General features: G+C 41.8%; 1 protein-coding gene across 7 annotated transcripts in view; it reads left to right on the top strand.

Annotated features, from left to right (window-relative positions):
• The window catches only part of szt2 (SZT2 subunit of KICSTOR complex), a 138,319-nt gene that overhangs the window by 2,872 nt on the left and 109,140 nt on the right, over window positions 1-26,307 (top strand). For 6 of the 7 annotated variants that reach the window (XM_037768966.1, XM_037768965.1, XM_037768961.1 and 3 more), the window contains 22 exons: window positions 350-475; window positions 1,883-2,056; window positions 5,523-5,693; window positions 7,293-7,415; window positions 9,148-9,310; window positions 11,079-11,185; window positions 12,249-12,459; window positions 13,742-13,912; window positions 14,007-14,238; window positions 14,351-14,480; window positions 15,499-15,644; window positions 16,757-16,909; window positions 18,271-18,385; window positions 19,649-19,854; window positions 20,036-20,272; window positions 20,665-20,743; window positions 20,867-20,955; window positions 23,204-23,372; window positions 23,522-23,639; window positions 23,810-23,923; window positions 24,089-24,292; window positions 24,628-24,725. In XM_037768966.1, coding sequence (XP_037624894.1) covers window positions 350-475; window positions 1,883-2,056; window positions 5,523-5,693; window positions 7,293-7,415; window positions 9,148-9,310; window positions 11,079-11,185; window positions 12,249-12,459; window positions 13,742-13,912; window positions 14,007-14,238; window positions 14,351-14,480; window positions 15,499-15,644; window positions 16,757-16,909; window positions 18,271-18,385; window positions 19,649-19,854; window positions 20,036-20,272; window positions 20,665-20,743; window positions 20,867-20,955; window positions 23,204-23,372; window positions 23,522-23,639; window positions 23,810-23,923; window positions 24,089-24,292; window positions 24,628-24,725 — 3,336 coding nt within the window. The remainder of the gene's footprint in view (window positions 1-349; window positions 476-1,882; window positions 2,057-5,522; window positions 5,694-7,292; window positions 7,416-9,147; window positions 9,311-11,078; window positions 11,186-12,248; window positions 12,460-13,741; window positions 13,913-14,006; window positions 14,239-14,350; window positions 14,481-15,498; window positions 15,645-16,756; window positions 16,910-18,270; window positions 18,386-19,648; window positions 19,855-20,035; window positions 20,273-20,664; window positions 20,744-20,866; window positions 20,956-23,203; window positions 23,373-23,521; window positions 23,640-23,809; window positions 23,924-24,088; window positions 24,293-24,627; window positions 24,726-26,307) is intronic. The other variant, XM_037768963.1, reaches the window with a different exon arrangement.

Below are 26,307 nucleotides of genomic sequence, written 5' to 3'. Positions count from 1 at the left end.
GATGCCAACGTCCATATGGGACCTTCTGGGGACAACAGGAAGACTATTAATACAAGTAGAATGTGACTGAAGAAGATACTAGTGGATGGATCAGGGGTAGCTAGTCTGTGACTTCTAACATCCATGGTCTTAAATCATAATGTTGCAGCTATTTAACTTTGTAAGCAATGGACTTCAAACAGATGTTTAAATTGAATTTGGTGTTAAAAGCATGTAGAGGCTGAATCAAATGCTGTATATTTTAGCCATTATAAAGAAACTTGTCAATTCAGATCAGTGAGCAAAAAGTACTGTACTGCTCAAAACTCTGAACATGTGGGCTACTAACTGATATGTCTCTCATGGGGAGGTGGAGGAGGCTGACCGGATCTACCTGCTGATGAAGGAGGAATACCGGATCTCTAGGAATGTGCGTCTGGCGTGGTTCCTTGGTAAACTTAACCAAGTCATCTGGCCAGCATCACAGCCTGAACTGGTGAGTTAATCCTGCCTCTTACTTCCTCTTCCTGTCCTCATGGAGGGCCAACAGCACCAAGATCGAAAAGTGGTCAACGGTTGGAAGTTGTAAATGCATTTCTGAGTGGTTTGTCACTGAATTTGACTATAAGTAAGCTGCTGCTTTTATATACCACTTCTGATTATAGTTGCTGCTGTATTCAATCACTTCCTGACCTCACCCTTTCGATTTGAACAATTTTTTTCCTACCTTTTAATATTTATGAGAGAGTGTTAGAACGTGGTTTGATTAACCAGAATGATCAACCATTCAGGAGACCGGGGCCCTCAGAGTTGACCCTTATTGTATGACCAGCCCTCCTAAAGACACAGATATCTAAACATATCACTTAATTTGCATATGTATTTATTTTGGACCAGAAGTATGGAAATTGTGGATAACCTTGTTAGTTAGCTATTCGATGATCAGAGAACAATACCGGCGTTTATTTTTGAGGACGATATCTGTGTCTTCCGGAGGGGTGGTCATCCAAAACGGGTCAACTTTGAGGGCCTCTGTCTCCTGAATGGTTGGCCATTCTGATTGACAACGACAGCTTGGACAGCTTTGGTCCAAGTTTACTTTCTGTCTGTCTGTACTGCATTAACAATCATTGCAACAGGAAATACAAGGGGGCGCATTCAGGATGCTTATGTTGTCAAGTTTGAAAAAGGTTAACATGTGGGAAAAAATGTGTTCAAATGGAAAAGGTTGAAGTTGGAAAGTGATTGATTTCTGAATGAATGCCCCGTATGCAACTTATGGATGGCTTGTCACTTGTATTCCACTGGCACAATGCTACACTAGTTATATTCCAGTATAATGCTGTTGCGTAATGTACCAGTTTTACATGGTAGCTGTCATTGCAAACGGTATCTGTCTGTGGAGCACGATGGCATATACCTGAACAGGAGTGACATGCAATTTTTGTGTGTGTTATACTGGTAAAACGCCATTGCCATACCAGTAGCAGTGCTTTACAAAGTGGTCTACCACTAAGAACTGGCATATGACTGTAAAACAATAGTGGCATACATCAGTATATGCTGGTGAAGAGTGGTATCTGCCAGTGGAACATGAGAGACAAAACCAAAGTCAACACTGACATTAGCCATGAACAACTTTTCAGTCTCAGTGTCACTCGTAGTCGCCGTCATTCACATTAACTTTAGCAGTTGAAGAGCAATTAAGTGCTCCAAATGTGGAATCCTCAAATTCAATATTATTTCTTAAATATATTTATGAGATAATATGACGGTAAACAAAAAAAGATCTGAAATGCCTCAACATAAAGTTAAAAAAAAAAAAAAAAAAAAATATATATATATATATATATTGTGAATGATAAATTACTGATGTCATGTTTGACTCCCACTTCATTTACAGCTGAGCTCAGAGAATGAATTGGATTTGCTGAGTATCTTACCTAAAGGATGGCAGATGGATTTCCCCCCCACCATGTACCCCTACATGTTGATGCCGTCCACTCGAGCCACCTTCCTGGCCCGGAGGTACCGTTTCATCATTGAGCTGGACCTCAGCCCCTCCACAGGGATTGTGGTAAGACTTATACACAGTTTAATCAAAGAACGCATATTGATAAGAAGTGAAAGCCAATTGATCGTTCCACTGCAACATCAGTGCCCAGCAGCAGAGCTACGCTTCCGCCATTTTGGACTGAAACGGACTACTAGACGCCAGTAAAACGTCCGCCTATAAAGTGCCTTACAAAAGTAAAACAAAATTATTTCTATTCTGTTGTCATATGTTTAATATCTCTACCGAAATGGAATAAAAATATTATAAATATGCATACTATTATAACTTTTTACTTACTTACTTATTTATTGTCAAGCACCTCCAGAATAGGCCTGCACTATATGAGTAGAATCTGCGATGTGCGATAACACTGTTCAATATTGTGATAAAGATATGACTTGCGATAAATAAACAAATATTGAAGTGTGCATATTAGCTGTACATATACATATATTCTAAATACAGCTAGGCTACATGTTGTTTCTAGAGCAGCAACAGTAATGTTTACAACAGAAAAGTCACCATATAAACTCATTAATATCTCACTGGAAACAATCTAACATGTTAATAAAATAAATCATATTCCTGAGTGCAGTTTATAAAGACTGAAGAACACAGACATCAGTATCAGTCCTTCCTCCTGTCCTCTGTCCTCTGTCCTCCTGTCCTTTGTCCTCCTCCCTCTGCTGATGTGATTCACTGCTGCTGGTAACGTTACCGGACGGGGGGTGGGAGGGGATGCATTGTCTCAGCCAGCTGATGAGTTTACAAGTAAGATATGTGTCATATGATATGTGTCAAACTAACCTAAACAGTTAGACTACATAACCTACTGCCAGCTTTAGTTTTAGCTTGTGTAGCCGAGGGTTATGTTGCTCCTATGCTTTATGAAGATAATAGATTAATAACACGGAGGCTCTGTAGTCTACACCCTGGTCAATAACAGCACATCACCGCTTCACGTCTTCCGTCCCTCCCTTCACAATAAACTCCCCGGACACATAAACTGGATCACTGCTGACTAGAGGGACTAAAGTCATTCACACCTCAACTAAATAACGTACACGTGTTTACAGTTCGCTGTTAGCCGCCGAGCTAACGCGCTGTGCTTGTGTAAACATAGCGGCGGTGGATGAGAGACGTCGCTTTCCTCCATGTTTAACCGTTTCATCATGTTTCTGCTTGTTGAACAGGTGTAATGATGACGTTTCTAGACTTTACACATGCAAAGTTTTATCGCACTTCCTTACAGTACCGAGCGTAGTAGTAGTCAACTCGTCACCACCTGGTTCACTTCTCTGTCTCCACCGCTGCCTGTCTGATCAGCTGTTCACTGACTTCACCGTGTGTGTTCATGTGTGTGGAGAGCTCCGACACAGAGCAGGGAGAGGATGCAGTGTGGTAATAAATACTAGTCTTTAGCCCCGGAGCCCGTTTAATAACGGGTTTCGGTAACCATCCCTAAATATAATGATTTTTCTTAATCATTGAGTTTCAGACGGCCTTTTTCGATGTGTTCATCACGTATGTTCATATGGTGATTAAAATACGATACATCGGTCAGCCCTACTCCAGAATCGATGTCCAACAGACCACAGACCATGGATGTAGAAGAGGTTGTGCCTTGTGCTTTTGCCCTGCGTGCTAGTAAATTGCCTCCAACTATATTAAATTCTACTGGCCGATAGCCGGTTGTTTGGGAACAGAGACGTTAATACATCCACCACGGTACAGGCTGACAGCATACAGCCCATGGGGGTATTATCAGATAATAAAAGTAATTAATTACAGCCAATATATCCATTATTACAGCTGCATACAGCTAGCAGGAAGCTGGCAAAACGGATATGTCATATGAGCGTGCAGGGCGGTGCAGTCCTGTGGGTCTGATGCACGTTCATTATGACGAGGAAAATAACTCTGGATTCAGCTGTTAGTTCATTTTACAACATTTAGGACATCATGATTTAAATGAGGGCTGTTTAAGTGTTCCTACTGGGAAGTTGATTTACCTCAAAAAAGTGATCCTCTGAATTACAGAGGTCTCTTTATATGTCCATGGCCATTTGGTGTTTTCAGTCCAAAATTTCTCGGACCACTACCGCAGCATCACCTAGCAGCTGTTGTCAGAAAGCAGAAGAGTTTCGTCTCTTTGCTTCTATACTCTTTGGTTTCGTGGTTGGTAGGTTACGTTTCCTGAATGAATGCGGTCGACACAGATGAGATGGAAAAGTGGTTGGAGTGTCTTTCTCCAAGCAGCAACAAATATATTCAATTTAGTTTCAGTTACTTGCTCTGTAAATTCTTCATGGTGGAAAAATATCTTTTTGTATCTATAATATCTAGTTGGCTCACTCCAAGTACATGTCCTCTGCTGCATTGCCATTGGGTGCAGCAAGTATCTTTAATGTGCTACTTACCAATGTATCCAAGACCTGCTGGCATTTCAACGCGTAGATTGGATTGGTCATGACACAAAACAATGATGTCAGTCTAAAATCTTAGGGGACACCAGATGCTGATCAGTACTTGCCACCCCGTGCTTGTGTTCTAATTGAACAGTTCTAGTATGTATACATTAGTGTGCAGGTTCAGATTGCACACTGCACTGGTAAAGATGATTTAAGCCTTGGGTCTCAATTTATCCTGTCGGCCCACCGTTTTAATTCAGACTGAAGTGTCTCGACAACAATTTGATGAATTGCCATCAAATATTGTGCAGACATCATGGCCCCATTTAGATGTGATGTAACACTTTGGTGGTCTCCTGAAATTGACCTTTCCTAAGTCCCACCCCTTTTCGCTCTGTTCTCCAATAACAGCTGAGCAAATGGAGTGAATGGGTGAATGCTGACATGTAGTGTAAAGCTCTTTGAGTGGTCGGAAGACTAGAAAGGCGCTATATAAATGCAAGTCCATTTACCATATGTCTAACGATAAGTTGATAACGTAAAAATGATCAAGGTCATGTCCATAACATAAACATTTTTGAGGTTGGGTCCCTTTATCGTACAATAAGTTGATAACGTAAAAATCATTGAGGTCATGACCATATATCGTATGTTAAGTCGATAACGTAAAAATTATCAAGGTCATGTTCATATATCATATGATAAATCTATAACGGAAAAATCTTTGAGGTCATGCCCATATATCGTACGATAAATTAATAACATAAAAATGATCGAGGTCACGTCCATATATCGTATAATAAGTGGAAAACGTTAAATCATCGTGGTCATGTCCATATATCACACGATAAGTTGAAAACGTTAAATCATCGAGGTCATGTCCATGTATCGCACGATAAATTAATAACGTAAAATCATCGTGGTCATGTCCATATATCGCATGATAAGTTGAAAACGTAAAAATCATCGAGGTCATGTCCATATATCGCACGATAAGTTGAAAACGTAAAAATCATCGACAAACCTCTGGCATAAGAATTCTCTGTCTGAGGTGAGTGTTGTTTTCTGTTTTGCAGGACGACAGCACAGGAGAGATGATCTTCGATGAGGTGTTTCATGCCCTGTCGAGGTGTCTGGCCGGTCTGGCTCAGCCATTCAAAGTCCCTGGAACTGATCAACTTTTCAAGCCTAAGATCTTCATCACCATCTTGGCATATTCATCAATTATTGGCCTCACTTCCCATCAGGTCATTACAGTAGCTTACTTGTCATCCTGTTTTTGTTTACTGGTGTTTTATGACATTTTTGTATCCGAATGAATGATCTAAAATGAATGTCTAATAGAGCAACCTAACACCAAGTTGAAAAGCATCAGTGTAGGGTGTGGGCAGAGGTGTGCTCTGTTCAACCTGTAACCACCCAACAGTGATGTCACCTCGCTGTACGTCACTGCAGCAAGGTGAGAAGGTAATCCACCGGAGGTCAGCAAATCAAGATTTCCAAGGGATGTTAAGTTATTGTTTAAAGAGTGTTTAGTTTAGTTTATTCTTGTTCTTAGATGTCCCCTATACAGCACACATCACTTTTTAAACGGAAGCATTTTAACTGGACTTAAACTGAATTGAAGTGCAATTCAAGGACTGCCATGAGGTCTTAGTAGCTATAGGCTCTGATTGTTTGTTTTTTAGGGCTGTCAAAGTTAACACGATAATAACACGTTAACGTAAATTTGTTTTAACGCCATTCATTTTTTTAACACAATCGATCTTTTGGAGATTGCAGCGGGCTCAGTTTTAAAGCTCGAGTGAAAATGTGGCATCATTCGAAACTAGAAAACTGAAGGAACCTGGTGGTGCCAGCCATGTCATACTAGCTGGTAGTGAAGGAGCTTAAACTTCCGCACAATTTTGGCGAGGAAAACATGGCATGGCCATTTTCAAAGGGGTCCCTTGACCTCTGACCTCCAGATATGTGAATGTAAATGGGTTCTATGGGTACCCACGAGTCTCCCCTTTACAGACATGCCCACTTTATGATAATCACATGCAGTTTGGGGCAAGTCATAGTCAAGTCAGCACACTGACACACTGACAGCTGTTGTTGCCTGTTGGGCTGCAGTTTGCCATGTTATGATTGGAGCATATGTTTTATGCTAAATGCAGTACCTGTGAGGGTTTCTGGACAAAATCTGTCATTGTTATGTGTTTATTGATTTCCAATAATAAATATATACATACATTTGCATAAAGCAGCATCTTTGTCCACTACCATGTTGATAAGCGTATTAAATGCTTGACAAATCTCCCTTTAACGTACATTTTGAACAGATAAAAAATGTGTTATTAATTTGCGATTAATCACATATTTTTAGATTAAATATTTTAATCTATTGACAGCCCTATTTTTTTTACATGGTATGTTATTCAGATTTTATTTATTTTACTATGTATATGGAGAGTTTTTGGTACAAAAATGTCTTTTGCAATGAACTGAGTTCTATCTTATCTGATGTGCATGTTGTAGCTACAGGTTGTGAACATTAATTAGGGTGACCTCTGAGCCTTTATATGTCAGCTAAATCTTTTTTAGCTGCAGGTACCTATGAAATGAGCACACTATGCTATTTGAAAAGGGACACATTAATGAAGCACAATGCGCTCCTGTCCTTAGTTAGGTCCAAAGATATCCTTTATTTTGAAATTCTTTAGTTAAATCAGCTTGTTCCTGCATATCTTGTGTCCCTAAACTAAATGTAAGCATAGAGCGCTGATTTGTTTGTCCATGTGATGCATAAAGCTGCTGCACATGTTGTTGCAGTCCTCTGACAGCGTTGACTCCCCCTGCAGGTTCTGGTACAGGGCTGTCAGCTCGATAGGACAGACCTCGTTGAGTTCCTGCATCACATCTATCAGCAGCTCAGAGCAGTCGAGAGCAACATAGCGGAAGTCCTACACCAGCAGCATGAACAGGCAAGTGCTCATGAACAGTATTTACGTTTCATTTTAAAACGCCATGTGAAGATGAGAAAAGATGTCGATGAAACGATAGATCTCATTAAAACAAAGCACAAATCACTTTTATCCAAAGCTATGCAAACATTTTCATATGAATCCTTCCTTCCAAACAAGTACTGTGTGTGTATCTTAGCCTGATATCTCTTCTTCCTCTGTGTCATAGAGCTTCATTGTTGTCCAGAAACTATTAAAAAGACAGCAGTGAGCCACACTGTTGCACTGGGTGACATGTTCCTTCATTACCACGAACTCAGCCCCACACACACCGGACTGCTGCCACAAATACTCACTAGAGCACCAAATGTGGATTCATCCGCTGCTGAAAATAGTCCCCAACAAATGTGTGTTTCCTCCTGTTTGAGTAACGTTTGATTAAAAACCACAGTGACCAGCAGTTTTAGACATTTAGTTAAAAAAAATCAAGCTATATGTGTTTATAAAGATGAAATCTTCAGTAGGAACCAATGGGATTGGAGCTGAGAGCCACGGTCAGAAAGTATTAAGAGACGGACTGTTACTAAACATTGTTGGTTTCTGTTTGGTAATGATTGGTTGACATTAAAGGGTAACTTTGGTATTTTTCAACCCTATTTTTTCCCATGGTTTTGTCTTAAGTGACTAATGGTGACAACAATTTCTGAAATTGCTCCAGTATTGAGGGAGGACGCTGTAACCGGCACATGGGAAACAAGCTGCTAGAGAAGTGAGCAGCATCAATGTAACGTTAGGTTCACTAAAAGGGCTTGTTTTTGCCACACTGACAGGCTCAGACTGTTAGTATAAGTGTCTGATAACATTATGGATAGGACCATAGAGAGAAATAAAATCTCAAGGAGCTCAAGGAGAAGTCTTGTTGTGAAATGTGAATATCAGGCAGCAACAAGTCCCACTCTTTACAGCATTCTTCCTCTGTGGGCAGAGGGTCACATTACCCACAGGATCACCACCGGTCTGCCGAGCTTTGTGGCCTTGCCGCAGCAGGTTCACCTTCCTCCGCCTGCTGCCTGCTTCTCTCTCCCCCTCGTCGCGTTTCCACCATGGATGTATTCCACTATTTCACCGTTGTCTTCCGACAACACGTCACCTCGCCAGATTTCAGAAAGAGACCTCCTTGAGTGAGACTCTTTCCGTGAAGTCAGACACTTATAATGACAATCAGAGCCTGTCATGGCAAAAAACAGCACTTTTAGTGGACGTAAATGATGGTGCCAGCTTGCCCCAATAGGATTACATTGCAGCACGTAGGCAGCTGCCGTCTACAGTGCTCTCCCTGTTCCTATTAGTCAGTTAGACACAAAAACATTGACAAAAAATGAAGTTTCCATTCAAAGGTGCTAAATGTGAGATTGGGAGCATTTCTATTGCCTCTCAACATGGTAACGGCTGAGCCAGCGGCTGGTAGCTAATGGTGCTAACACTGCTGACAGAGCTAACAGAGCTAACAGTGTTTACCTGGGAGGGAACCGGAGAGTGGTTGCTACGCTTCCGCAATCACGCCATCGTCCGGGACGCTGTTATCAGCAGTAACTGCCGTATGAGAGCAGGGTTCAACTTTTTTCAACTTTCAGGTGAATATGGCCTCGGCAGGCGATGGTCACTCACCTACATTCGCACTTTGATCGTGCCTTTAGTCTTCAGTGTTGATGAAGATATACAGTAATGTATTTATTTTTTCTTGTGCCTTTAGTCTGTGGAGCCGGTCCAAACATCAGGTCTCCATAGCAACATCCTGGATGACCAGCCCCACAGGACGCAAGGCATCTCCATGGTGTCAGCTGATATGGGCCTGGTCAGCATGGTGCGCCAGGGCATCCTGGCCCTTCAGCTGCTGCCCCCAAACTCCAGTGCAGGTAGGCTTGTCTTAAAGCAGCAGTAGGTGAGATTGGAGCAAATATGATTTAAAAAAAGTTATTTTTATAAAACGGTTGCTATATGGTGACAGTAGTACATGAAACAGGTAACCTGAAAAAAATCATGTGCCTCTGTGTCCTCTGGTGCTCCTAATGGCATCTGCAAGATTTCACAGACCGGAGGAAAACAAGCTGTAAGAGCTGATCTGAGGTCTGCTGTCCAGCTGCTGTCTATGAGAGCCGGCTGTCAATCACTCGCGAACTCCGACCAAACGGTCAAACTAGGCAGCGCTGATCAAATATGAATCAATATTCTGTTACTGTAATGTCTATTTCTCTCCTCAAATGTTCTCAGAATCATCTTGTAGTGCACGGTTTAGCTGTAAAATTAGCAAGTTTGTGACACCGCCGCCATTGTGAAATCTGGTGAAGGAACGCCAAGTTCTGGTAACATGACCGGAGCACAGCCAATAAGAACGCTCTCTCTCTGAAATGACCTGTGATTGGTCAAAGTCTCCCGTCACGGGCTAAATTTCCTAAAGCCTGAAAACAGAGCCATGAGGAGGAGCAGAAGTCTAGTTTTCTCTCAGAACACTTGAATTACAATATGCTGAAAGGTTATTATGGAATTTTTGCCCAATGATGCCAAAAATATACTGCCTACTGCCACTTTAAATACCCAAAGTTGTCGTTGAGTTTCTCAATCAAAGGTTTGTTTTAAGGGTTAGGAGCTCTTCCACAAGATAGTATGACATGGTTGGTACTGATGGATTCCTTAGGTTTTTGTAGTTTCATCTGATATCAGAATTTTCTCTAGCTTTTAAACTGAGCCTGCGAAATATTGGCGGAACGTCAGATTTAAGAAAGTTGTGTTAATACGTTAAAGAAATTAGTGGCTTTAAAATGACTTTGTTAGTGACAGCTTATATAAGTACTCTTTTGGATTGATGTCGATCATATAAATAACCCTCAACCTATTTCAAAACAGTGTCTCTTAAACTGTATGTGGATAATTTAGCTAGCAAGATACCACGATTAACAGAATTGAAAGTAGGACTATGTACTGGCAAGAATCTGGCGATACAGTACGTATCATGATACAGGGGTTATGATTCAATATATTGTGATACAGTAAGCAAGGCGATATATTGCAATTTATTTTTTTAAATCTAGTTTTAGGAAACTGTCATAGTAAAAAGAACACACCACCATATGCATCAAATCGGAGTAAAAAAGAAAACGGTTTTATGTGATCAGAACATCTGCATTTGCATTTATCACAGTCCCAGTAATATCCGACATCACAGCACTAGTTTGAGTGAGCTCATACACTGAGAGGGCACATCTCTTTGCCAAGGAAATAAAGTACTGACTAAGTCAACCATTGCATATGAACTATTAGTTAAACATTGATAGTGTTTTTGAGAATTGTTACAGTATCACAGAACATAATATCGTGATATTCCATATTTTCAATATTTCCTTAACACCCCTAATTGAAAATCATGGAAGGATTAAGGATATATCCTGGGCCCATCTGCCAGGCCAAAGCAGTAAACCCAGGGAGAGCTGGAGAGCTGAGAGAGAAATGAAACCCTGCTTTCTTCCAGACCTCCACACACTTGATCAATCACTGTGAAAAGGGAGTAAACAACAACGCGTCGTAGTTGGGAGACATTTTACACTATAGAAGCACATCATGTGACTTCATCACACTTCATAATAAGGAGATTATGAGAATGTGTAATTTAACTTGTGTGTGTTCCAGGTATCATTATAATCACAGATGGAGTGACCAGTGTTCCTGATGTCGCCGTGTGTGAAACCCTGCTGAACCAGCTCAGGAGTGGAACCATCGCCTGCTCCTTTGTGCAGGTAAAGACGATAACATCTCCGTGTCTGCAGCTCTGACGCTGTTGTTTGTTACTTGTCTAGCTTCTTTCATTCAAATGGAATGCCAACAAATATTCATGAGACAGTGTTAGTGTCAGTGGTTTCTATTTTGTTCTTACGCTTTATGCTGAGTTTGTGAGTTTTTTCTTTCTATCAGTACCATCAGTAGACATCTTTAGAACTGTTTAAAAGGAGTTCTTCCACATCAATATTTTATTGTGGCAGTGAGTTTATCCTGAACTGCTTTTGGATGATACAGAAATGACGGACGGATAAAGAATGGCTGAGATTTTGAGCATACAGAGTTATGAATAACCAGGTTGCTCTCTGTTCCATGAAAACCTTAAATCCAGATTATTACACAGCTGTGTTGAATACTTGATTCTGATTGGTCAATCACGGCGTTCTGCAGTTTGTTTATTTTTTTTACAACAGACCGTTGCTATGTATAACAGACCGTTGCTATGTATAACAGACCGTTGCTTTGTATAACAGACCGTTGCTATGTATAACAGACCGTTGCTATATATAACAGATCGTTGCTTTGTATAACAGACCGTTGCTATGTATAACAGACCGTTGCTACGTATAACAGACTGTTGATATGTATAACAGACTGTTGCTACGTATAACAGACCGTTGCTATGGGCGCAGCTCTGATGTCGGACTCTGGCGGACCGTTTTTGTGTCAAATTATTGATTTCTTCAGTAAGTAGCCGTGTAATAAGCAGAATAATGTACAGCTAGCGGGTCATTGTTGTGAAAGAATCCCCTTCAGGGCGATGAGAGACCCCTTCGAGTTTGCGTCGGGGTGCTGTATCACCCTGTCTGGAATTCTTTCACAACAATGACCAGCTAGCTGTACATTATCCCTTACATATGATCAACCGCAATACTTGTGTGCATGTCGTCGTAGTAACTTCCAACTCAAAGATCTCTTACGCAAGAGGGATTCTGTGACTAAAATGATTCCACAATCTTGATCCAGAATGGAGGAGACGTTATACTGAAGTCTCATCTTTGAATTGTGTTTGTCCATCTCCAGGTTGGCGGTGCATACTCCTATGACTGCAGCTTTGGCTACATCCCCAACGTCGAGCTGATGAAGTTCATCTCATTGGCCACCTTTGGCTCATACCTGCCCAGCTGTCCTGACGTGGACCTGAACAGCCAGGAGATGAATACCTACCACAAGGCCTTCTTAACCTACTCCTTCCTTAACACCCCTGAGTCTATGAACTCCGAGTACTTCTGTGGTGAGTCAGCTATGCGTACTATTAAGTCTTGAAACTGAGCCTGTATGTAGGTGTTAGGCCCCCGTCTAGGGTTAGAAGGCAGTAACATGAGAGTTGTAGAGGTCCTTCCCCGGTCCCCAAACCAACAAGCGTACGGAAATGTAGTTGCAAAAAGTGAACCGTTTATTTTCTGCACATGGTGGGCTGTGTTTACTAATTGGCATATTTCATTGTGAAGCTAATTTGAAATAAGAAATGTATTTACAATTTTGAAATGTACTAGTGTAGTACACGTTCAAATCATGCTTGTTCAGAACGGGCCGAATGCTTGGCCCGTGGTGTTGCTGCTTTCTCAGTCCCGTTCATATGAACGACTACACACTGGACACTGTGCTTCCCTGGATCCTGAGCAATACACCTGCCGTGACATACAGTAGTTGCGTCACACACCCAACTTGCAGCTACTCACGGTCAGAAACGCTGGTCAAATAGACTCTGGTTCACGGGGTAAAACGGGCGCCATTGCTTCACTGTGGACAACAAACCTGTGTTTAAATCAGCAGGAGGAGAGTTAGTAACGTTAGCTGTTACCAGTCCTGACTGGTTAAACAGCGGAGATACTAACGTTAACGGAGGTGTCATTCAGTTATTATTATGAGGCGTTCAAAGTCTGCTCAGTAAAAATGACCATTGGGTGAAGGTAAATTACAACGTTATCATGATGCGTTCAAATGTAATCTTGTAAAATTAAGTTTTTGGCGAGAAACTTGAATAAATTCAGTTGTTTGGAAGGAGATGTTTTCACATCAATATAAAATAGATATTAAAGACAGAATTATGACCTGTTTAACTTCATAACAACTTACCAAGATTTTTTTTAATCAAAGCAAATATTTAAATAATCATAATCATTTGAATTGTGTGTTTTTATGCAAATAACCACTATAGATGACAATAACAAAGTACAGTACAGTAACGTCCCACCCCCCAAAAATAGGGCTCCCCCAGAAGCTACGGTGTAATTCCAACACTGTAATTTACCACGTATAAAATGTTTTTTATATAAAATATATCGAACATTGAATGACTTCGGATCTAAAATGTTATTCCTTCATTTAGCGCAGAGATTTCAAAAGTGGCAGATTTAAAAACAAAGTACTTGTCTACCACAGTGGCAGGTAGTTAAAAAAGTTAATTTCAGACCCTGGCCGTAGGGTAATCCAACTTAGCTTTTCTATAGGTTTATTGGTTATGATGATGAAAATAGATAGGTCCACCTACTAACTACTTCACTATTTTGTAGTTTCCCAGCACAAACTGTTCAATGAGCACCTGGTGTCAGCCAGCGGTAACCCTTCCCTGGTCATGAGGAGGAAGAAGCACACAGAGAAGGAAGTCCACGCTCATCTAATCAGCGTGGTGTCTGTGCGACTGAGAGAGGGCTACACCATCAGAGAGATCAGCCTCACCAAAGGTAAACGTCCATCTTAACCAAAGTCTTGGTTATTTGAAAGAGGAAATCTCTCATGGAGAAGTGCAGTGTTAGACCTTAGTTCTGGTTTCTTAAGGTGGGACTCAGCTGGAGGTGAAGCTGGTGCTGTTATGGAAACACAACATGCATATCGAGTACCTGGCAGCCGCCTCCTGGCCGCTAGACCAAGCCAAGAGAACCACCAGGGTGGAGGTGACGATGGAGGGAAGCTACGACATCTTGCACGACATCAGCTGCACCCAGAGGAAACCCATCACCAGCCCGTACCGCACATCCGTCATCCGACGCTTCTGGAACACACTGCAGAGGTATGCCTGTCTGGTTCCACCATCATGTAGAACATAAAATAATAATAATTAATTTGTTAGAGACTCGTTGCAATTCTTTTGATACCGTATGTGTTGCTGTGTGTCCTTCCAGCATCAACCAGACTGATCAGATGTTGGTGCACCTCCAATCATTTAATTCAGTTCCTGAGAACTACATGATTCCCGAGAGCACCAAAAACGGAGTTCCTCTTTTTTACATCCCTCCCGGCTCTACTACTCCGGTACTGTGCAGACCTTCCCTGATCATACCTAACCAGTATGTTGAGAACACCTGGGCATTCTGGTCCAAGAGCACTGCACTCCAGTGCTGCATTAACTAAATCTATAGCATGAAAACAGTACGTCTTTTGTATTGTTTTCCATTAACGCCACTAAAGCCTCTTCCCCACTGGACAAAAACCCACTAACACCCACTAAACATCTGGCTTTTTGTCTTCAGTGGGAAAGGTTACAATCGGCATTCATTCCCAGAACAAAATGACTCTGCAGTAGTCAGGGGTATTTATCAGCTCCAGCTTCGATCAGCAGTGATGGAAACATGACACCCAGGTGGACGCGCTAATTTTCACCTCGCTGATCATCGTAAAACCCATTTCATTCAAACTCAACAGAAACAAAATCAAACTCTGTCTTTGTTAGTCTTTCCACTATTCCAGCAATCAGGCAACTTTGGTTTGAGGGTTTGAAAGAGAGACTTAATAAGTAACTGATATAAAAAAAGAAGTAACCACCGCAACATTTTGGCTGTTTACTAAGTCTGGATTCCGTCATGTCCGTGACGTTGAGCGTGACACACCAGAAAAAATAACAGAAAGGCATCCTCCTCTACAGGCAATGCGAAACAAGGCTATCGTCTATTTTTAGCGGGTTTTCCAGTGTTTAAAAAAAACTGCACATACGTGCTACTTTTGGTGGAAAAGGGTATTAGTGTTGAATTACAGCGATGTAAATTGAGGGCTGAGAATCACAGATAGGGAAGGGCAAATCAGGGAAAGACAGTAGGTATTGAGAGATGCACTGCATGGAGATGTTGAAATGTTGTTTTTGTTAACAATAACGGAAATAAGTCCATATTTATCCACATTTTAATTTAATGAACGATGGCCGCTTCATATTCCACATTGCTCATCTGCCTGACCCCGTTAATGGTGATGAAGCTGGACCCATAATCATTGTATCCTGTCAGCCTTTCCTCTGTTGGCGTACCTCCTTTGACTGAATCTCCTCCTCTCTTCCCAGGTCCTGTCCTTGCAGCACAGTGGATCCAAAGACTCCTCTCAGTCCCAGTTTGCTTCCTATTGGAAGCCCATCCTCTCCATGGATGCCACCTTCTGGCAGAGATGGCTGCACATGCATCGCATCGCTATCATCCTTGAGCATGACATGTGAGTAATGTATAGTTGTGTTTCACTATTCTAAGACAATAGGTTACAGCTTCACTGATACCAGCTAGACCAGATAGAAGAGGGATATCTGAAGATGAAGAGAAAAGGATAGAAGGCGGCTTGTGTGGATCTAGGTTCATATTTTACAAATGCTCGGTGTTTAGCCTCATTATCTGCCATATTTGTTTGGCTCTGTTTATTCAGAGGCCTGTACTACGAAGCAGTATTTAGGGATAGAAAGGTAACTTCAGGGTTTTCATTCCTACGATGGTGGTTCACTTCTTACCGGTGTAGATCGCCATGGTAACTTATGATAACCTGCTTTGGAGCAGGTTATCTTCCAGATAAGAGATCAACTCGTATAAATGCACCTCCTACTGACCAATCAGAGCTCTGTGTGCAGATGGTATGATAATATTACACAAAGAAGAAGAAGAAGTTACAGTCATGATCCAGACTAAAATCAACACAGTTTAAACTGACAAATACAGGAAGGACAGCTGGCTGGGTGCTGTTGGTGTTTACCGCTACACCGCCAGCTGAAATAAGACTGAAATAGTCAAACATGCCTCCACAATACCAAAGGGCATAATGGTGTGTAATCTATTCATCCACACTTTTTTCAATATCACTGCCCAAACTAGACAACTATATCTGACTTTTGAGTATTTCTAAATTAATAAGTCTGTTAATTTACGCATTCACACATCATCATCTTTTCTTTTACCAGCTGTTATTCCTGCATTTGGCAGCTTCCACTGTGTTTCTTTTAGTCTGGATTAAGTGTTTAACTTCTTCGTATTTGTCTATTATAGCTTGCTCTTGGTTTGTAAAATGTGCCGCTGTGCTGACATGTGACATGTGACTTGTCCATGTCTGTGATTGGTCAGATGCTGCAAAAACTGCCCCGTTCATGTGAACGCGCTCATAACCAGACACAGAAACTCTGGGTTGATTTACCGAGTTGATAACCACCTTCGTAGGATTGCTTAGCGTGATCTTGGTTGTTAGGGTTAGTGAAGCCAGATAAGGAGAAGATACCCTGGGTATGTTGAACTCAGGCCTCTCTGGGCTGTCAGTCCTTCATTATATGAATTATTTTGTCTCTCCAGGCCTGTCCCCAAACACCTGCACACAGCTGGAAACAATGGGCGTTACAGCACCATTCAGTGTCGTATCTCCCACTCTGCCCTCACATCACTGCTGAGGGACTGGAGCAGCTTCGTGCTGGTGGAGGGATACTCGTATGTTAAACTCATATACAGGTGAGACACGCACCGACCGCTGATATTTCTTTGCAGTTGGAGCTACCACATGGGGTCAAGAGCTGGAAACAACCTTTGTTGTTTTTCTATGTTGGATACTGACTCTTAAGATGATGTTAATAGTTAGTGATCATGGTGATATCAGAGCTGGTGTGAGCTGATATGCCAGTATTTAACAGTAAAGTGAATCCCCCTAAACTGGAAAGGTTCCCTCACAACTGTGTTCTCATCAGGATGAAACACAGCCTTTACTTTAAGCCAGTGGTTCCCTAAACTAGGGGTCCCAAGATAAATGTGGTGGGGGCAACAAAATGATTAATGGATACAAAAGAAAAAGACATATTTCTGCTACACAATACTGGAATATATTTTTTCAGATTTTGCTTGAAAAAGTTCCCCTTTTCCCATGAAATACTGGATACTTACATCTCTTTAGGCTTTTAAAGCTATAGTAGGCAGATTGGAGCAAATATGATTAAAAAAGTTATTTTTATAAAACGGTTACATATGGACTTGCATTTATAAAGCGTCTTTTTAGTCTTCTGACCACTCAAACCGCTTATATCCTGCAGTAGTGCATGAGTCAGGTAATCTGAAAAAAATGTGTCCTCCGGTGCTCCTCATGGCATCTGCAGGACTTCACAGACCGAGGAAAACAACCAATCAGAGCCGAGCTGGAGCCTTGCCGTCTCTGAGCAGCTGTCAATCACTCGTGAACTCCGATCAAATGGTCAAACTAGGCAGCGCTGATCAAATATAAATCAGTATTCTGTTACTGTAATGCCTATTTCTTGCATAAAATGTTTTCAGAAACATCTTGTAGTGCACGGTTCAGCTGTAAAATGATAAAGTTTGTGACCCGGTTGTTGAGGAAATACCAGGCACCGCCCACCAGCCGGAGCAAACGTTCTCATTTTACAGCTAAACAGTACACTAGAAGATGATTCTGAAAACATCTGAGGAGAGAAATAGGCATTACAGTAACAGAACATTGATTCATATTTGACAGCGCTGCCTAGTTTGACCGTTTGATCAGAGTTTGCGAGTTAGCAGTCTAGTTTTCTCTCAGAACACTTGAATTACAATATGCTGAAAGGTTATTATGGATTTTTTGCCCAATGATGCCAAAAATGTTCTGCCTTCTGCCGCTTTAAAAAAACCCAATGTTTTTATCCAATAATTTCTGCCCACAGTACGGATAAGGCCAAGTTTTTGCAAGTATATGACTTGTTTAAAGCTGTGACAAGTCAAAAAGATAGGGGAACACTGCTAAACCACAAGTCCATGTTACACCAGCTCCGTTAAAAATAATTCAGTTCCTGTAAAAAAAAAAAAAGTTGAAATGAATTGTGTCTCCACAGTTCGTCGGACCAGCCTCCCACATCTTTCTACCTGGTCCGCCTCATCTCCAAGACGCCCTGCATGGTCCTGCGTCTGGGCTTCCCTATCGGTACACCAGCCCATGTTAGAAACAAGGTACTGGGAGTCAAACATACAGGGGGTTAATACTTGTACGGTACAAACCAATGCCTTTGTGAAGATGATACTGGTTGCTGCAGCTCCTGCATCTTTCACTACGCATTAACCTTACACTTCAAAAATTACAAAAATAATCAAAAACAAACCGTTTTAGATTTATGGGTAGGATGTGTTAAACAGAGGAATATGGTTGTGCAAGGACAGTGCTGACTCTGTTTTTACTGTTACCGTGCTATGGTTTGTAACAGGCTATTGGAGCTTCAAATCTACACCACGGATTATCCTGCAATGAGTTTGTGTGTAGAGAACATGGTTACACAGTTTGCATTTGTTAGTACTGCTCCGAGCTTCGTGTGTGGCTTATAGCGGCCACTCTAGTGGTTGGTTGTTGCAATGATGCTGACTGACATTGGCAGTGCTGTCTATTATTTCCACTCTAGTTTCAGATTTAAAGCAGCAGTGCTGCAGTTTTAAATATGATTTTAAAAAAAAGTCATTTTTTTAAAACGATCACTATATTGTGACAGTAGTACATGAAACAGGTAACCTGAAAAAAATCATGTTTCTCTGTGTCCTCCGGTGTCCTCCGGTGCTCCTAACGGCATCTGCAAGATTTCACAGACCGGAGGAAAACAACCAATCAGAGCTGTTCTGGAGTCTGCCGTTTAGCTGCTGTCTATGAGAGCCGGCTGTCAATCACTCGCGAACGCCGACCAAACGGTCAAACTAGTCAGCGCTGATCAAATATGAATCAATATTCTGTTACGTTAATGTCTATTTCTCTCTTCACATGTTCTCAGAATCATCTTGTAGTGCACGGTTTAGCTGTAAAATGAGAAAATTTGTGACGCTGCCGCCATTGTGAAATCTGGTGAAGGAACGCCAACTTCCGGTCATGTGACTGGAGCACAGCCAATAGGAACGCTCTCTCAATGAAATGACATGATATTGTTCCTGTTACGGGCCTTTAAAGCCTGTACACAGAGCCATGAGGAGGAGCAGAAGTCTAGTTTTCTCTCAGAACACTTGAATTACAATATGCTGAAAGGTTATTATGGAATTTTTGCCCAATGATGCCAAAAATATACTGACTACTACAGCTTTGATTAGGCAGCCCTTGACTTCATTTGTAGAAAGCTATCAGATCAATCAAAACACGGTGACATTGGTCAGCACATCTGTACACACTATGTGTGTCTAAAAACTGAATGCTATACGTTTTCTACGGTAACCCGTCGTGATATTTGTGTTTCCCACCAGATCGTAGATGAGCTGCGAGAGCAGATCCTCAAACTTCGCTTCCCTCATCGTGTTCAGAACAAAGAGGCGACCCCCAAGACCAAGAGGAAGATTGTTGGTCATCCATCACCATCCAAATCTCCCTCCATCCCTGCTCCCAAACCTGCGCTGTCAGACAGACCCTGTGTGGTGGTGCTCAACAAGCCTCTGGAGAAGCTGCTCATAAGGTCAGTGCATGCCAGCAGCCCAAAGTGTGTCATAAAACACAATATACCTGTTTTTGCTTGCAGTGTTAGAATTCCTAAATTAAAAGTATTGGTTACAACTGGTTGTGACCGCTGTGTAAAGAGACCGCCTCTCCCGTCCGCCGGACACGTGTTAATGAAACGAACCGCGGATGCTCTGCAGGTATGAGAAGCTGCCGTTGGACTTCAGGACTCCTTTCATTTTCAACATGGAGAACTTCCCTCAGCCCACCAACAGCTCTGTCCCCCTCAGCATGGCAGCCAACCGGACGGCCTCCTCCACCCTAGCCTCTCTGTCTCGCTACTTCCTGCACCAGCGCTGGGTGTGGGCCGTGCAGAGCAGCCAAGGACCGGCTGTGGCCATGCAGGCCGTCGCTCACATCCTGTCCATGCTCTCCGAGTGAGTTCATCCACCTCATTTGTGTTTTTTGTTGTTGTAATATTTAGAATTTGCTAATCGATATCAGAGAGGTCTCAAGCTTTTAGTAACTTTTCATCATAAAGGTCTTCAGATTGTAATGACCAAATTTGAAGTTGATTGGGTTAAATGAAAAAGTTCGTTGCACCGGTGCAACCGATGTAAAAAGCTGGTCTGGAGCCCTGTACCATTCAATGCCGCATTGCAACAGACTTCAATAACAGTTAAACATGATAAAAATAAGTTCTGAGCAAGTTTGTTTGGGGGCAAATGTGACCTGAGGTTTCTTATTTCATGACTGCAGCTAATTGTAAAAAGACATAGCAGCTGGGTTGGTATAAGATAAACTAAAATGTCTCTTGATGTCTGTGAAGGATCCGCATATCAGAAGGCTTTCACTTTGCTGCCAGTGGAGAGGGCATCGTCAACATGGTGATCGAGCTGCCAGTGAAGGTAAAACATACACCATTTGGTTGGCTTGATCTTCAGTCCTGTCATGTTTCTGTACATGTACAGTATGTGTGGTATCACTAGTGGTGCAAATGAGTTTCTATTGAATTGAATTTCTATTTTCAGGGCATGTCAGGGGACACGGATAGAGAGAGCCACTCTTGTATTGTTCAGTACATCCTGTTTCCACCTCACTCTACATCTACTAAGGACAGGTAAGACTGGCAGTAATCACCTTTTCACACCACCTGATTTTAAGTTGAACTTTGCTCAACAAAGCAAGGTGACGTCATCTAGCTACACACTGCGATGGCTGGTCAAAAACACGCCCCCGATGCTTTCACTTCCATTTTATGAAATATTCCAACCACCAAAACCTGTAAATGTTATTCTTTTACATAGTTATTGTCATCTGTCGTAGTTATTACCACAAAAATACACAATTCAAATGATTAGGAAATAAATGATTGTCATTTTATTGAAATATTGGCATTAGTAGTTCTAATTATATATTAGAAGCTGCTTAGAGCTAGTTTTAGGAAGTTAAACAGGTCATAATTCTCTCAATATTATCTATTTTACATTGCTGTGAAAACATCTCCTTCAAAGATTTATTCAAGTTTCTCATCAAAAACTGCATTTTACAAGATTACATTTGAATGCATCATGATAGCGTTGTAATTTACCGTCGCCCAATATTCATTTGTACTGAGTGTTGAACACACCATCATATAACTCAAAGGAACCTCCGTTAACTGAGCTCATTGGCTCCTTGCTGTCGGCAGACGAGCCGGCCACTGTGATCACTCTGAGCAGCATCATAGGAATGAATTACAATATAATAAGTGTCTGATTAAGTTAGTTGTTCCAAATGTTTTTAAGGTTGTTCCACCACAGCTTATTTTGCAAACAGTGTACCAAGGGGGACCCAACAGTCTACAGGTTTTGATTCCAACCAAAGACTCTGCACACTGATTAGCCGTCTATCAAGTCAAGTCAATTTTATTTGCATAGTAACAACATAATGAAAATACAACATAGACAATCCATGACAAAAATGAATACATGTAATGTGAACATATGTGAGAAGGTGGATCCACAAGGATGTCAAGCAGCTTCCCGGCGTCGCCAAACAGATAGAGCCAGAGCAACACAACCTCCTCTCCACGCCAAACAGATAGAGCCCGAGCAACACAACCCCCTCTCCACGCCAGATAGATAGAGCCAGAGCAACACAACCTCCTCTCCATGCCAGATAGATAATACAGAGCAACACAACCTCCTCTCCATACCAGATAGATAGATACAGAGCAACAAAACCTCCTCTCCATGCCAGATAGATAGATACAGAGCAACAAAACCTCCTCTCCATGCCAGATAGATAGAGCCAGAGCAACACAACCTCCTCTCCATGCCAGATAGATAGAGCCAGAGCAACACAACTTCCTCTCCATGCCAGATAGATAGATAGATACAGAGCAACACAACCTCCTCTCCATGCCAGATAGATAGATACAGAGCAACACAACCTCCTCTCCATGCCAGATAGATAGAGCCAGAGCAACACAACCTCCTCTCCATGCCAGATAGATAGATACAGAGCAACACAACCTCCTCTCCATGCCAGATAGATAGATACAGAGCAACAAAACCTCCTCTCCATGCCAGATAGATAGATACAGAGCAACAAAACCTCCTCTCCATGCCAGATAGATAGATACAGAGCAACAAAACCTCCTCTCCATGCCAGATAGATAGAGCCAGAGCAACACAACCTCCTCTCCATGCCAGATAGATAGATATAGAGCAACACAACCTCCTCTCCATGCCAGATAGATAGATACAGAGCAACAAAACCTCCTCTCCATGCCAGATAGATAGAGCCAGCGCAATACAACCTCCTCTCCACGCCAAACAAATAGAGCCCGAGCAACACAACCTCCTCTCCATGCCAGATAGATAGATACGGAGCAACACAACCTCCTCTCCATGCCAGATAGATAGAGCCAGAGCAACACGACCTCCTCTCGACACCAAACAGGTAGAGCAAGAGCAACACAACCTCCTCTCCACGCCAAACAGATAGAGCCAGAGCAACACGACCTCCTTTCCACGCCAACCAGATAGAGCCCGAGCAACACAACCTCCTCTCCAGGCCAGCTAGGTAGAGCCAGAGCAACACAACCTCCTCTCCACGCCAAACAGTTAGAGCCAGAGCAACACAACCTCCTCTCCACGCCAGATAGATAGAGCCACGACCACCACCACCACCTCTTCTATCAAGAAGAGGAGAGGAGGAACTTGGTAAACTCACCTGCTGAGGTGATCAGTTGGAATGAAAACCTGCAGACTACAGGCCACCACTGTTCTACGCTCCACATAGTGTTTTTAACCCAGGTGTATGGTCCGCATACCTCGGCACATTTGTCAGCCTGCTGTCTTTTGTCTTACATGGGCCTCCAGCTTCTCCACCGATGATGACAACGACACTGAGGTGGAGGCTGTAGACGTGGACACGGAGCTCAACCTTGTGACAGAGTGCTGGGTAGAACCACAGAGCGGCATCGTGATGAACTGCATGGACCAGCATCGCCACTTCCAGGGCCTCAAGTACCAGCAGATCCCTCAAGCAGTATGTATAGCAGCTAGTCCCAGATTGATAGTCCGGTGTCTGGGACGGCGATAGTCTTACTCTCAACTCAGTTCACAGCTCATCTGCATGTACGGTTATTTGAAGACGCATTAGGTTGTGTTTAATCATGACCTGCTGTGTTGTTCTAGATCTTCCCAAGGGATCTGGCCTGCATGTCCACCATGATGACCTTTGAGTATCTGAGCCAACTGTGTCAGAATAAAGAGCAGGTCTGCTCCCTGCCAGCTGGACTCAAGGATGTGAGAGGTAATAAAACACTCACATTTGCTACATTGTTACTTGACACTGGACATACTATAGATTCTGTGACAGTGCTACGTGTAAATGTACTTCTCTATTAGCCCCTTACCATTCCGCACTCTTTTTTGAAAGCCTTTGTAAATTGAAGGATGTATTTCTCCTGTGTGTATGTGCAGGAGAAGCCCTGGCCTCTGAGGACAGCATTCACATGGTTCCTTTCCAGTTTGACCTCATTCAGTTGCTTCCAAAGTGCCAGCAGGTCGAGATCTTTTTCCTCACATTCAGTACAGGTACGACACTCACTTCGACAATGACAATGATGTACACCCATCAGGAAATACATTGAGTTTACAATGAAATAAACAAACAAAGCCAAGGACTACTTTACCATTTACTTCATTAGAACCAGTAAGTGTTCCTTGTTTTCATGTGTGTCTTCACCTTTTCTTCTGTAGCAGTGGAGAATGAGGAGCAGGTTCACAGCTCCCCCTGTCTGCCCAACGAGCTCCTGCTCGGTCTCTTCCACAGCAGCCTGGAGCACGAGCTCAGTGACCGAGAGATCCCGTTAGCTGACGGCGACCACGTCACCTTCATACACCATATCTTAGAGCGGGAACGAGACGGCCACGTCGCTCCGTTCTCTTTACCTGTTATTAAAGGTCAGTGTCTCTGCATCTCATCTCAGGTTTTTGGGGTTTTTATATTTTATTCAATTCAATGCAATTTATTTTTATATAGTGTCAATCATAACAGAAGTTTTCTCGAGATGCTTTTTACATAGAGCAGGTCTAGACCGTCCGTACTCTATAGTTTAGAGACCCAACAAGAGAACACAGATGGACCTGCCCTTTAACAGAACTGCAAGGCTTTTAGGTGATGACATGCACCCTGCTGTTTTGTCCAACTGCCTCAGATACAGGAAGGGTTTCCTGATGAGCCACTGTCTCTCCTGATGTATCAATGATTCTGCCTCTTATGTTTTGTGTTTTGTCAGAGGAGTGTGTGAAGCCTCCAGACAGACAGGACACCATGACGTCATTCCACACCACCGGCAGCAGCAAAGAGATGATGGGATCTACCAGCACTTTACAGGTAATCCCATCAATCAAAAAACAAGTGTTATGCCATAATCATAATTCAGTCATGCATGTTGTAAGTCTTCACATTATATATAGTACAATATCAGAATTTGATTTCATATTTTTCACATTTGTTTTATATTTATATTTAGTTAGTGCCTATATATTTACTAAGTGGAACTAATGAAATAGATAGGGTTACGGTGGGTTTTCCATATAGACAACATAGGTCATATTCATATCATGAACAAATGAAACACATTTACCTGAGCTCCTCAGAGTAGTCTGAGAGGGAACACTTGGTCTCATATCATGTTAAAAATAGGGCTGTCAATGGTAACGCGATAATAACGCATTAACACAAATTCATTTCAAAGCTACTAATTTCTTTAACGCATTAACGCAACTTGCGGTTTTGAGGTTGCAGTGGGCTCAGTTTTCCATTAGATCGGTACCAACCATGTGTTACTAGCTTGTTGTAAAAGAGGTTAAAAAACGCTCCAAACAAAACCTAAATTTTGGCGAGGAAAAACTGGCATGGTGATCGATTTTCAAAGGGGTCCCTTGACCTCTGACCTCCAGATATGTGAATAAAAATGGGTTCTATGGGTACCCACGAGTCTCCCCTTTACAGACATGCCTACTTTATGATAATCACATGCAGTTTGGGGCAAGTCATAGTCAAGTCAGCACACTGACACACTAACAGCTGTTGTTGCCTGTTGGGCTGCAGTTTGCCATGTTATGATTGGAGCATATGGTTTTATGCTAAATGCAGTACCTGTGAGGGTTTCTGGACAATATCTGTCATTGATTTGTGTTGTTAATTGATTTCTAGTAATAAATGGAATGGACTTGGTAAATGGACTTGCATTTATGTAGTACTTTTCTAGTCTTCCGACCACTCAAAGCAAAATAAATATATGCTTACATTTGCATAAAGCAGCATATTTGCCCGCTTCTGTGTTTTAATTTTAAGTATTAAATACTTGACAAATCTCCCTTTTGAGGTACATTTCAAACGGATACAAAATTTGCAATTCATTTGCGATTAATCATGATTAACTATGGACAATCATGCGATTAATCAGGATTAAATATTTGAATCAAATGACAGCCCTAAAAATACAAAGTTAATAACTGGACATCCATTAAAAGGTATAATATTCAACTTTTCTGCTTTAAAAGTCTTAAAATAACTAGATCTATGTTTTATATTTTGTTGAGTTGTATACTTACATTATCCCAAATATTTCCAACAATATACAAACCCAGAGAAATCGCAATTTTCATGCTAAATGCCGTACCTGTGAGGGTTTCTGGACAATATTTGACATTGTTTTGTTTTGTTAGTTGATGTCCAATATTAAATATATACACATATTTTGCATAAAGCAGCATATTTGCCCACTCCCATGTTGGTAAGAGGATAAAATACTTGACAGATCTCCCTTTAAGGTACATTTAGAACAGATAAAAAAGTGTGATTAATTTGCGATTTATCGTGGTTAACTATGGACAATCATGCGATTAATCATGATTAAATATTTTAATCGATCGACAGCCCTAGTTAAAAATAAAGCCTCTCTCCTACT

Source organism: Sebastes umbrosus, chromosome 5 (assembly GCF_015220745.1).
Source record: "Sebastes umbrosus isolate fSebUmb1 chromosome 5, fSebUmb1.pri, whole genome shotgun sequence".
NCBI lineage: Eukaryota > Metazoa > Chordata > Actinopteri > Perciformes > Sebastidae > Sebastes > Sebastes umbrosus.
The sequence above is the reverse complement of the archived record's forward strand: the minus strand, read 5'-3'. Positions and strand labels throughout refer to the sequence as shown.